The sequence below is a fragment of the Vitis vinifera genome, chromosome 15, assembly GCF_030704535.1.
Source record: "Vitis vinifera cultivar Pinot Noir 40024 chromosome 15, ASM3070453v1".
Lineage (NCBI taxonomy): Eukaryota > Viridiplantae > Streptophyta > Magnoliopsida > Vitales > Vitaceae > Vitis > Vitis vinifera.
The window spans coordinates 22741337-22753626 of record NC_081819.1 but is presented as its reverse complement, the minus strand read 5'-3'; the positions used below and the strand labels follow the sequence as shown (position 1 = coordinate 22753626).

The following is a 12290-nucleotide window of genomic DNA, read 5'->3' as shown; positions in this document are numbered from 1 at the left end:
TCGTCGCCGGCCATTGTTTTATTGTGTGTGTATGTCAGTGCTCTGATACCATGTAAAGTGTGATTAAAGGGTCAAAGCTTAACCCTAATTGATATTCATCCATGTAAATATATAGTACATCAAGCAAACCTAATGAAGGGAAAACCGTGAGTTTAGAAAACATTCCTAAACAATGTCGTGAGTTTAGGAAACAATCCTAAACAATAGCTCCTAGAATATATCATAATATCTCAACATTTAGGAAACAATCCTAAACAATAGCAACTATTTTCCTAGAATATATCATAATATCTCAACACTTAATTAAAAAAAAAAAAAGACTTATGATGAGATGTTTTGAAAGTTGAAACAAACCCAGCCTCATTGTGTTGAAACAAAAGAAAATGGCAGAAAGCAGTGTGGCCTCTTTTCTAGAGAAGTTGCGCAACTTGGCTTCACAAGAAGCTTCTCTATTTGGAGAGGTAGAAGGGCAGGTGAGGCTGCTGCGTAACGAGCTGGAGTGGATGCGCCTCTTCCTGGAATATACTGATGCAAGACGCAGATACGATAAACGGCTCAAGCTCTGGGTGAATCAGATCAGAGATGCAGCTCATGATGCCGAAGATGTCCTCGATGAATTCATGTTCAAGGTGGAACACAAGCGCCAGCAGAGACTCCATAGACTCAAGTTCCTCAGATTCTTACCTTCATGTGTTAGCGTCGCTGACAAGCTACCATTTATCCACGAGCTCAACGATCGTATAACCGAGATCAATATCACCATCGAGAAGATCTTGGCCAATAAAAAAAGGTACGGCATTGAAAATCCCAGCACTTCTAAAGCTTGGAGCTCCTCCAATGAAGTGCCATGTAAGGAGAAAACGCTCCCCGTTGTTGAAGAAATTGATGTGGTGGGGTTCGAAACAGATGTGAAATCTGTAAAGGAATTGCTTGTTGAGGCTGGAGAGACAACAGAAACGCGGAGAGTAGTGGTGTCTATAGTGGGCATGGGTGGCCTTGGCAAGACGACTCTAGCTAAGAAAGTCTACAATGATGTGAAACAGCATTTTGATTGTGATGCTTGGGTTTATGTTTCTCAAGAGTATAGAACCCGAGATCTTTTATTCGAAATTCTGAATTGTGTGACGAATGATAAAAGAATCATGACAGAATTAGATAGTGAAGCCGCGGTGGGGATCGAACTTCGTAATTTCCTGAGCACCAAAAAGTATTTGATAGTCATGGATGATATTTGGTGCACACAAGTTTGGAAGGGTTTAAATGTTTATCTCCCAATAGAGGGATATGGAAGTAGAGTGCTAATTACAGCACGAAACAAAGAAGTTGCTTTGCATGCCAATTCACATCTCCATGAACTCCATCCTTTGAATGAAATGGAGAGTGAGGAGCTTTTTCTCAGGAAGATGGGAAGCAGCACCTTGGTTTGGCCTCAAGGGTTGGAGAAATTAGGGAAGGAGATTGTAGCAAAATGCAAAGGCCTACCCCTTGCTACTGTGATGTTGGGAGGCCTTCTATCAATGAAAGAGAAGACCCAATTCTCATGGCAAAAGGTACTTCATAGCAAAGATTGGCATTTGAGTCAAGGTCCCAACTCATGTTTGGGAATTCTCGCTTTAAGTTATAATGACTTGCCCAATTACTTAAAGTCGTGCTTTCTGTATTGCGGTATTTTCCCAGAAAACTCAATAGTCAAATCAAGTGAATTGATCCGGCTGTGGATTGCTGAAGGATTCGTACAAACTAGGGGAGCAGAAACACTGGAAGACCTGGCCGAGAACTACTTATACGAGCTCATCCAAAGAAACATGATTCAAGTGGATAAGAGGGACAGGCTAGATGGAAGAGTGAAATCTTGCCGCATGCATGATTTCCTTCGAGACCTCGCCATTTCAGAGGCCAAAGACGCCAAACTTTTTGAGGTACATGAAAACATTGATGTTAGATATCCTATTAGCTCTCATCGGCTTAGCATTCAACAGAGTCTTATTAAGAAAAATATATCTCAGCATTTGCATAACTCACGCCTCCGGTCATTGATTTTTTTGTCTGAACCCTTGCAAGAAAACAGTTGGACATATTTGCAAGAACACATCAAATTACTTCAGGTGTTGGATTTAGGAGTGTGCCAGTATCAGAATATTTACACGCTCCCAAGAAAAGTAGGAGAACTCATAAACTTGAAATATATGTGTTTAAGGGGGGCTGGGAATAGAATAAGGCTTCCAACACCCATTGTTAGGCTCGTTAATTTGCAGACTCTCGACTTAGACGGCAATCTTCTATGTCTTCCTTGCAAAATCTGGAAACTACATCAATTGAGACATTTAAATTGTCCTGGTGGGATAGTTTCAAGGAAGTCATTTACAGAGAGGTTCTTCATTAATGGTGATTTGGGTGTCCATCAATTGACTAACCTTCAAACATTAGCTTTACAAGGGGGCGAATGGTTGGAGGGTGATGGCTTAGGGCAACTGACCCAGCTCAGGCAGCTCAAGATAATGGGAGGCTTGACTCCTTATTTGAAGGAGGGGTTTTTCAAATCTATAGCCCAATTGACAGCACTAGAAAACCTGAAGCTCATAAACTTTTCTTCTAAAAGGAAAACAATAGTCTCTGGTTTCATGTCTTTCTCACACCACACCCGTCTCCAAAAATTGGTTTTAGGAGGAAGGCTCGAGAAATTACCAGTAGATACTGGGTTCTACCCTCCAAACCTCCTGCAACTCAAGCTGTGGGAGACTGAGTTGGAACAAGATCCAATGTCGATTCTAGGGGAGCTCCCAAACTTGAGGATTCTCAAATTACTCTGGAACTCGTATGTAGGAAAGAAAATGAATTGCTCGGAGGGAAGATTCCACCAACTTGAGTTCCTGCATATGGAGCATCTGTCCAATCTGGAGGACCTCACTGTAGAGGAAGGGGCAATGCCTAAGCTGAGGACTTTACAGATGGAGTGGTTCTGGAAAATGAAGAAGTTTCCTGATGGGCTGTTAGGGCTAAGAAACCTGCAGGAACTGAACCTCCTCCATTGCTCCAATGAATTGTTGAAAGAGGTTTTCCAGACACAAGGAGAAGATTGGAATAGGATCCGTCTTATCACCTCCCAGACACACCCAATTTCGGATAACACCAGCATCATCCTCCTTGATGACATTGGCTTTCACTGATTCTCTCCTCGTGTACAAGTTCATGATAATATTTGTATGTATCTGATTTTTTTTTTCCCTGAAATTTTTATGAAAATGCCGATCTGCAGGGGTTTTACATGTAACATTAAATTGAGGTAAACATGTGAAATAAATACGATCCCCTCCAAATAAATATAGGAGCACAACAACTTATATAGACTAATATCTCATCCCAGTATTTTGATATTGGCTTTCCTTTTTAATTTGTATGATTTTTTTTTTATATAAAGTTTATCTAACATATATTTAATTTATAGGTATTGATCTCTTATATGCTTTATCCTAAAAAATAAAAATAATGCGAAATATCCATGATTTTAGCATTCATCACAATCACTCATCCTCTAATTAATGGCAAGAATGCTTATTGCCTATTAAAGTCCAATTATCTTTTTTTGTTTTTTTCATTCCAAATATCTATCACAACTATGCTTCAATATTGTATAATATATAAATAACTAATCCCTCCACTAGAGAAGCTAAAACTAATAATTTTATAAGTAATTAACAAATTTTTGCATGAAAAAAATGAAAGGGATTCATTTCATTGCTAGCTAAAATACAATGAAACTATTTTCTATCATGTGGGACTATAGAATTTTCGTTTATTATAATAAAACTCCCATAAAAAATAATATTCGTGGGACTAAGAAAAATTATTATGGTAGTGGAGTTATTAATGAATAATTTATTAATTTATTGATAAATAAATATTTATCAACTTATAGAGTATTATGTTTTTATTATCAATTATTAATTTATTTTTCTTAACCCTTAAGGATATCTAAAAACATTATTATCTTATACATTTAGTGAGATTATTAGTGTAGTACACAGATCCAACTTCCAAGTTAGATTCATTCATCTAGATTTTACTATACATGAAAAGGGTAAAAGCTTCTTAACTAGCTTAACAGCTTATGATATATTTCAAAAAAGTTATGTTCCAGTTTCTCCATTCAATTCAGCCTTCAACTTTTGAGTGGAAAAGGATTTCCCACTAAAATTATATTTCATTTTCTCCATGCAATTATGTTTCATTTTCCAATTTCAAGGTTAATTGCTTGTCAATTATAGGGAAAATAGAGGGATTAATTAAACAACTTCTTGGCCTCCCATCATGTTGTGGTTAGGCATGGGGCCTTTGGAAGTATCTGATGTTAGATTTGTCAATGGAATAAAATGATCCTAGCTGTTCGACAACTGAAATAAAGAGTGAATGATGATTAACAAAGAAAACAAATAATACATGTACAAATAAAAATGATTAACTTCCTGAGAAGCTACTTTTCAATATTCATAAGATTATTCCATAACAAACTAATGAAATGAACATGAGAAAAAGAAACAAGCTGGAATACATAGCAAAAAAAAACTTAATCTCACTTGTCTATGAAGGTGATGAGACGAATTCTATCCCACTCCTCTCCCTCTGTTTGCTGGACCTCTTCAATTAATTTGCCGCTGGTTCTGATCAGCCCCAATTTCTCAAGTTTTTTCATCTGCAACAATCCATGAGGAAATTTTTTCATTTTATCACAAGACAAAATCTGTAGGGTCCTCAGATTACACATTGCTCCTTCCTCAACTGTCAATTCTTCTAATTCATTTAAACCATTCAGTTCTAGGCTTTCGAGTTGAAGAAATCCTCCACAGGAACAAACCATTTTCTTTCCAACATATGAGCCACGCAATAATCCAAGAATTCTCAAGGTTGGGAGCTTCTCTAGAATCAACATTGGGTCATCCTCTAGCTCACATTTGCTCAAAGTGAGTTTGAGGAGGTTGGGAGGGTAGAATTCAGTTTGCTCTGGTAACTTGTCCACCTTTCCATATAGGTGCACTTTATAGAGATAGGTGTGGCGTGAGAAAGACATGAGTCCTGGTAACAATGTTTTCTCTTCAACAACATTCTCCTGCCACTTCAATCCAACCCGATTTAATAATGTCTTTTTCTTATCAACCTGCCAATTCCCCAAAAACAAGGTCCGAAGAGTTGTCAATTCAGCAATAGAATCAAAAAACCCCTTCTTCAAATACGGAGCCAACGGTCCAACTAAACGTAGTTTCCTAAGTTGGGTAAGTTTTCCTAAACCATCCCCCTCCAACCAACTTCCTACCGGTAATGCTAATGTTTGAAGATTGGTGAGTTGCTCCACACCCAAATAACCATTCATGCACTTATTTAATTTGAATTGACTTGACATCTCGCCATAACAACAATTTAGATGTCTCAATTCCTGCAATTTCCAAATTGTACAAGGTATGTAGGAATCATTGTATCCTAAATTGAGATTTTGCAGATTAACAAGTCTCTTAATGGATGATGGAAGCGTTACTCTATTAAAATATCCCTTTATGCATAAGAATTTCAAGTGGATGAGTTCTCCTATCTCCTTTGGGAGGATATAATCCTCCTCTATCCTCCCTAGATCCAACACACCAAGCAATTTAACGTGCTTTTGTATAGATCTCCAATCCTTTCTCTCAATAGGGTCAGTAAAGAAAATTAAAGATCTGAGTGAATTATGCAAATGCTGAGAAATGTTGTTCTTGATGAGATGTTGATGAATGCTTAACCGACGAATGCTATTAGGAAAGGTGAAATCAATGTTTTCATGTACCTCAAAAAGTTTTGCATCTCTGGCCTCTGAAATAGCAAGGTCCCGAAGGAGATCATGTATGCGACAAGACATCACTCTTCCATTTGCCTTCTTTCGAGCCACCTGAACCATGCTTCTGTGGATCAGTTCATACAAATAATCTTCAGCAATGTCTTCCAACTTTTCTATGCCTCTTCTTTGAACAAAACCTTCAGCAATCCATAAGTGAATCAACTTACTAGCCTTGATTTCAGAGTCTTCTGGGAAAATACCACAGTAAAGAAAACATGACTTCAAGTAATAAGGCAAGTCATTGTAACTTAAGGCCAGAATTCCAAAACATGACTCCGGGCCTCGATTCAGATGCCAATCTATACTTTCAAGCACTCTCTCCCATGATGGTTCTGTCCTCTCTTTCGTCGACAATAAGCCTCCTAACACCACAATCGCAAGGGGCAAACCATTACATTTTGCCACAATTTTCCTTCCCAATTCCTCCAATGTTTTAGATGAAGGAACATGTGTATTATCTCTCGCTCCAAAAGTCTTCTTGAGAAAGAGCTCCCAACTCTCATCATCATCCATAATCGGGAGTTCATAGACCAGAGCCTGCGAATCGGTGTGCCCAACAACTTCATGCCCATTGGCTTGTGCAGCAATTTCTTTATTTCGGGTGGTCATCAGCACTTTGCTGCCATTCCTAGACTCAGGAAGATAGGAGCACAAGCTACTCCAAGCTTCAATACTCCATACATCATCCATGACTACCAGGTACTTCTTGTCGTTGAGGCATTCACGAAGCTTCCCACCTAGCTCGACCTCTCTCATTTCTTTCTTTTCTTCATTGCTGAGGGACATGACAGAACTGATGATGCTGAGTAGAAGCTCCCTTGGCTTGAATTCTTGAGAGACACAAACCCAAGCTATACAATCAAAGTGCCGCTTAACACCACTATGATTATAAACTTTCTTGGCAAGAGTTGTCTTGCCTAGGCCGCCCATCCCCACGATGGACACTACCGCTCTCCGCATCTCTCCCTTCGTCAGCATCTGCGTCACCACCTCGGTGCCATCTTCAATCCCCACTACATCGCTCCCTTCGACAACTTGGGCCCACTTCTCCTTGTACGCCACAACCTGATCAGTAGTACTGGATGAGTTGGAAGCCATTAGAGCTTCAAGGCCATACTTGGATCTATTAGCCATAATCCTCTCAATCCTGATATTGATCTCTTTCACACGACCGTCGAGCTCGTGGATGAAAGGTAACTTGTCGGCAAATCCTACGCAAGTAGGTAGGCACTTGAGGAACTTGAGGGTGTTGAGTCTCAGCTGCCGGCGATCCATGTCAAGGATAAACTCATCGATGACATCTTCAGCATCATGGGTCACGTTCCTAATCTGCTCCACCCACAGCTTGATTTTTTCGTTGCACAAGGATTGTGAATCCGCATCTTTCAAGAAGAGGCGCATCCATTTCAGCTCGTCCCGCAGCAACTTCACCTGCTCTTCTACTTGTCCAAACAGAAAGGCTTCTTGTAAAACCAAGTTGCTCAACTTCTCCACAAAGATGGAAACCGTATCTGCCATTTTCTTCACAATTTCTCCTCAGTGACAATGAGACTGGTTTCTTCCTTCCGGTTCCGGGTGTGTGATTGGGTTCCAACAATTCCTTTAAATATTTCATCCAACCCCACAAATATAGTCTTCCAGAAACGATTTTTATTCAAAAGCTAAAGGAGGGAAGATTATTGCCCATTAGACTCTATTTGTTCTTTTAGTGGGGTCATGTCATGTCTGAGGATAAGATTCCCTTAGGGATGAATGGGAGCCAAGAAAATTCAAAGATAAAAAGTAAAGGTGGGTTTCAACCTTTAGCCTTTCCTTGGACAATTTCCCATGGTAAGATTTGCTTTTGACCAAGATCCAACTGGCAATGGAAAGTAAAGATGCATAGGTCCCTATCCTATTCTATGATTGAAAATAAAATAGCATGTTTTCATCGTTATTCTAAATTAACTAATCAACTCAATTTGAATTATTCAATCATTTGATGCTAAGGAAAAATATAGAAAAAAAAAAACCTTAAATAAAATTTTAAAAAAAATCAGGGAATAATATTGTTTTATGATATAGTTGTATGAAAAATTAAAGTATGACAAATCAGAGGCAAAACATTACTTAAAATATAAATTAAGAATTAGAATAAGAAATATTTTGAGAGAAGATAATTGATGTAGATAATAAAAAATAATCTTGAACGGTATAACAAAATCTTGCATATGGTAGTATGTTTAACCTATTTCAAGTAATGGTCAGTTCAAACTCTTAGGGAATGAATATCAATAGAAAAGATAAAAAAAATAAAGTCCGAAAAGAAAGCTCTTTTATCAATAAAATAATTCTTTTTTTTTCTCCATATTGGTTATGAAGAAAAATACAAGTGCAAGAGAGTTTATGTACCTTTAATCATAGAAGAATGGAAAATATAAAGGAAATTCAAGTTTAATAAACATTATTTAAAATTTAGTATATTTTTATATTAAATAAGAAGAATTAAATATTTAAATATTTTTAAAAATTTTAGATCTTATTAAATTCTTTTTTTATGGAGAAGACTTCAACATGAAGAGTAAGCCTAGCAATGGATTGATCAAAATTGCATCCCTTTTATTATTATTATTATTATTATTATTATTATTATTATAAGAAGAAAATTTATTAATTCATTTAGGTATTAATTTTGATCATGTGCCTTTAATCAATAAATACATTGGGTAATGGTTCTGATGAAATATTTAATTTGTAGTTGCAATGAAGTATTATAATTACTTTAAAATTTTTTGTATATATATATATAATCAAAGTGTGCCATGCACGAAGGATGCTGTAGCCACGTGTCAGATGCCCATCAACACGTGCGCCATCTTGCTATCGGCCCTTGGCATCAGCCTTATCACGTGACACCCACACCGAAACTTATCAATTGAATCAACCAAAGTCAACAACATTTTGAAAACACTTATTAAAAACTATTCTTAGGAATAGTTTTTAATTATTTTAAGAATAAATTTTACTTAAAATTTTAAATAAACAATAATTTTTTTATTTGTTTTTCGTGAAAATACTATATAATTTAAATTAGTTTTTAGAATGCTTTACAAAAAAATCTAAAAAATAGTTCAAATTTTGTTCTAAAACTCACCTCTTTAACTTTGTTATAAAAATAACTTATTTTTAAAATAAATGATAAAAAAAATATTATTTTCAATAAAAAAAATTATCAAATATAAAGTTATTCTTAAAAAGAGCTACCAAAGAAGCCTTTAGCTCGCTCTTCAACCATTCCCAACAAATTTTATTTTATTTTTTGAAAGTATTAAGCATCTATTTGATCATTTGATGCTGCTGAAGCTTTGTGTCCGTTCGATTTTCTAATTCTTAGTTTTAAAATTTGGTTTTAAGTTAAAAAATAAAAAATATTTTTTAATATTTTTAAAATAAGAGTATTGGGAAGTTGTTTTAGAAATGCCTTTTAAAAAATAGAAAAATAAAAACTTTAGATGAGTTGTTTCTTAATTTTGATTTTGTAAAAAATTTAAAATTTAATTTATAGCATATTAATTTAATTTAATTCACTTGTTATTAAAAATAAAAATTAGTTTTAGTTAGAAATAAATTTTTAGAGTTACTTTGCACCAATTTTACTCTATAAATTTCTACTAGTAATTGTATTATTTCTTAAGAGTATCTTTTAAAATTAATAGATTTGTGAACTATTAATCTAAACATTAAATCTTGTTGATTTTGGAGTCTTTTTGTTTAATAAGAAAACCAAAAAAAAAAAAAAAAAAAAGGATCTATAAAAAAAAATAACAGTCATTATGATCAATATTTATCCATAAAAATTTTTATATTAAACTTTTTATTATTTTAATTTTAAATTATTTTTAAAAATTTTTAGATTAATTAAAAATAAGTCGCGGTTGATTTAAAGTTTATTTGCCCAAGAAGAGGCGCATCCACTCCAACTCGTTGCGAGGCAATTTTATATGGCCTTCTACTTGCCCAAATATGGAAGCTTCCTGTAAAACCAAGTTGCTCAACTTCTCTAACTAAAAAGAAGGTAACAGTGCTTTCTGCCATTTTTGAGCTACTCTTCGGAAAGAAAACTTGTTAATGCAATCTTAACATAGTGGTTTCCGATTGCTGGAAAATGTATCTGAAGATAGGGAGAATTACGGGATAGGGTGGGTTGGATGTGATAATTAAAGGGTCACTCATTGCAAGAATTTTTGGAGGATAATTTTATCCTTAAATATGTTTTTTATATTATCTATTAAAAAATTTGAGATTGTCAGTGATGTAGGATCCACATATGATAAGTACAAGTAATTAACAGTACATTTCTCAAGGCCCAAAAAATTGCTATTCACTTTTGAATAATGAAGAGAGTGTTTAAAAAATTACTATTTTTTCTCTTTTTTTAAAATAAAAATTGATTTTTTTTAAAGAACTTTGTAAAAAAAAGGTAATTTCTAATATCTCATAAATAAAAATCATATTCTAAAATTATTATATCATTTTATATATAGAACATACAATTAAAAACTTTGTTATCATAATAGAATGAATAATTATTTTTTACGAGCACTCATTAATTAAATAATATATAACTATTCAATTGAATTACACACAACTATTCATTGGATAATATAACACGTAAAAAATTAAAAAAAAATTAAATTATGTTGTAATATATTATAACGATAGTGTATTTGTATTGTAAGTATAATGTATTTATGTCGTACTTATATTTCATTACAAAAGTAATAATTCTGAAAATACTTATTCATACCCTATCGGTATTAACACATCGTATCAGTATATTAACAATATTCATTTGATGTGTTGAAATTATTTACTAATTTTTATATATAAAAATAAAATTACAAGTTTCATGAATTCAAATTAGTATTTCATTTGTATTATTTTATTAAAGAAAATGCTACATAGAGACATTGATTTTCATTTATATAGTTGAATGTAAATTTTTAAATAAAAATACAAATTAATGAGAAAAAAATCATAAAGTGAAAAATAAAATAAAATTAGGCATGTATAAAAAAAAATAAAAAAATAAAAAAAAGACCTAAGTGAAGACACAAATAAATGATAGCAACCCTACTTGTGGCATTCGTTTTCTCTGTGAGATGTGGGCTCACCAAATGAATTATTGTCCTTCAAAGGAATAATAAAAAAAATAAAAAAATAAGACCTAGGTGAAGACGCAAATAAATGATGCCTACCCTATATGTGACATTCATTTTTTTTTGTGTGATGTGGGTTCACCTAATGAATTATTGTCCTTTGAAGAAAATTATTGTCCTTTAAAGTTACCTTCCTTCTCACGGCAAGTGAACGAATGAAAGAAAAATCAGAAGAAGTTAATAAAACTAAAAAGTAAGGATGGGTCTCCTTGTTCTTTTTTTTCCCAACAATTTCATGTGGACGGATGGAGTTTTCTTGGATGAAGAGAAAGCAAAATAAATAAATAGTAATAATAGAAAATTAGAAAGTGAAGGATGGTAGAAAAAAACGTTTCATAGATATATAATATAATATAAAAAGTAAATGAGGGTCTAGTCAATGCGATTATTAAAAGAGAAAGAAACAATGGAAATCTAGAAGGAAAAATGAATGTTTTCATTATTAAAACGATCATGAATGGAAAAAATTATTGATTTATGGTTTAGTGATGAGATATGTTTTTGAATTAATTGAATTGATAATATTATAAATATATAATTTATATATTATTAAAATTAAAATTAATTATAAGAAATTTAAAATATATATAAATAAATTAAAAATCAATAATATTATTTTATATTTTTAATATTATCAAATTAAATCATAAGCATAAAAGTATTAATATTTTAAATCTTATTAAATAAAATATATATAATATTTAAATGTGAATATATTGAAAATAAAAGAAAATTCAATTATTTAATTTAAATTATTTTATAATTTTTAAAAATATTATATTATTTTTATTTAATATTATAAATTTTTTTAGAATTAAATACATTTTGTTTTATTTGTTATATATTACACACTAAAAAGTGATTTCTTTGACTTTGCAATTGGGAGCTATATGCCTCTTTTTGCTACATTTGAAACATTTGATATCATCTTTTATCTTTATTTTTAGAGGGATGTTTTTGATATTTTTTATTTGAATGTTTCTTATGTTTAGATTTCTTATAATATGGTTCTTCTTTCTGTTTTGAATATTTCTTATTTGAATCTCTTTTTTTTGACTTATGAAAATTTTCATGTCTAAAAGAAAGAGGGATAAGAGTATCATACCCATATTGGGCACAAAATCATTCACTTTTGAATAATGAAGAGACCGTGTAAAAAATTACTATTTTTTCTCTTTTTTTAAAATAAAATTTGATTTTTTTTAAAGAACTTAGTAAAAAAAAATAAT

The 12290-nt window shown here is 33.0% G+C and overlaps 2 protein-coding genes across 2 annotated transcripts; one reads left to right on the top strand and one right to left on the bottom strand.

Annotated features, from left to right (window-relative positions):
• The first annotated feature begins 383 nt into the window (after nt 1–383).
• On the top strand, nt 384–3167 carry LOC104881947 (putative disease resistance protein At1g50180). The gene has a single exon (XM_010663690.2). The coding sequence runs from the start codon at nt 384–386 to the stop codon at nt 3165–3167; it is 2784 nt and encodes a 927-aa protein (XP_010661992.2).
• A 1273-nt stretch (nt 3168–4440) lies between these two features.
• LOC100267106 (probable disease resistance protein At1g58390) lies at nt 4441–7505 on the bottom strand. The gene is made up of 2 exons (XM_010663479.3): nt 5813–7505; nt 4441–5428 (listed from the first exon to the last, which is right to left on the bottom strand). The coding sequence occupies exons 1-2, from the start codon at nt 7379–7381 to the stop codon at nt 4571–4573; spliced, it is 2427 nt and encodes an 808-aa protein (XP_010661781.1). The 5' UTR covers nt 7382–7505; the 3' UTR covers nt 4441–4570.
• Nucleotides 7506–12290: the final 4785 nt, after the last annotated feature.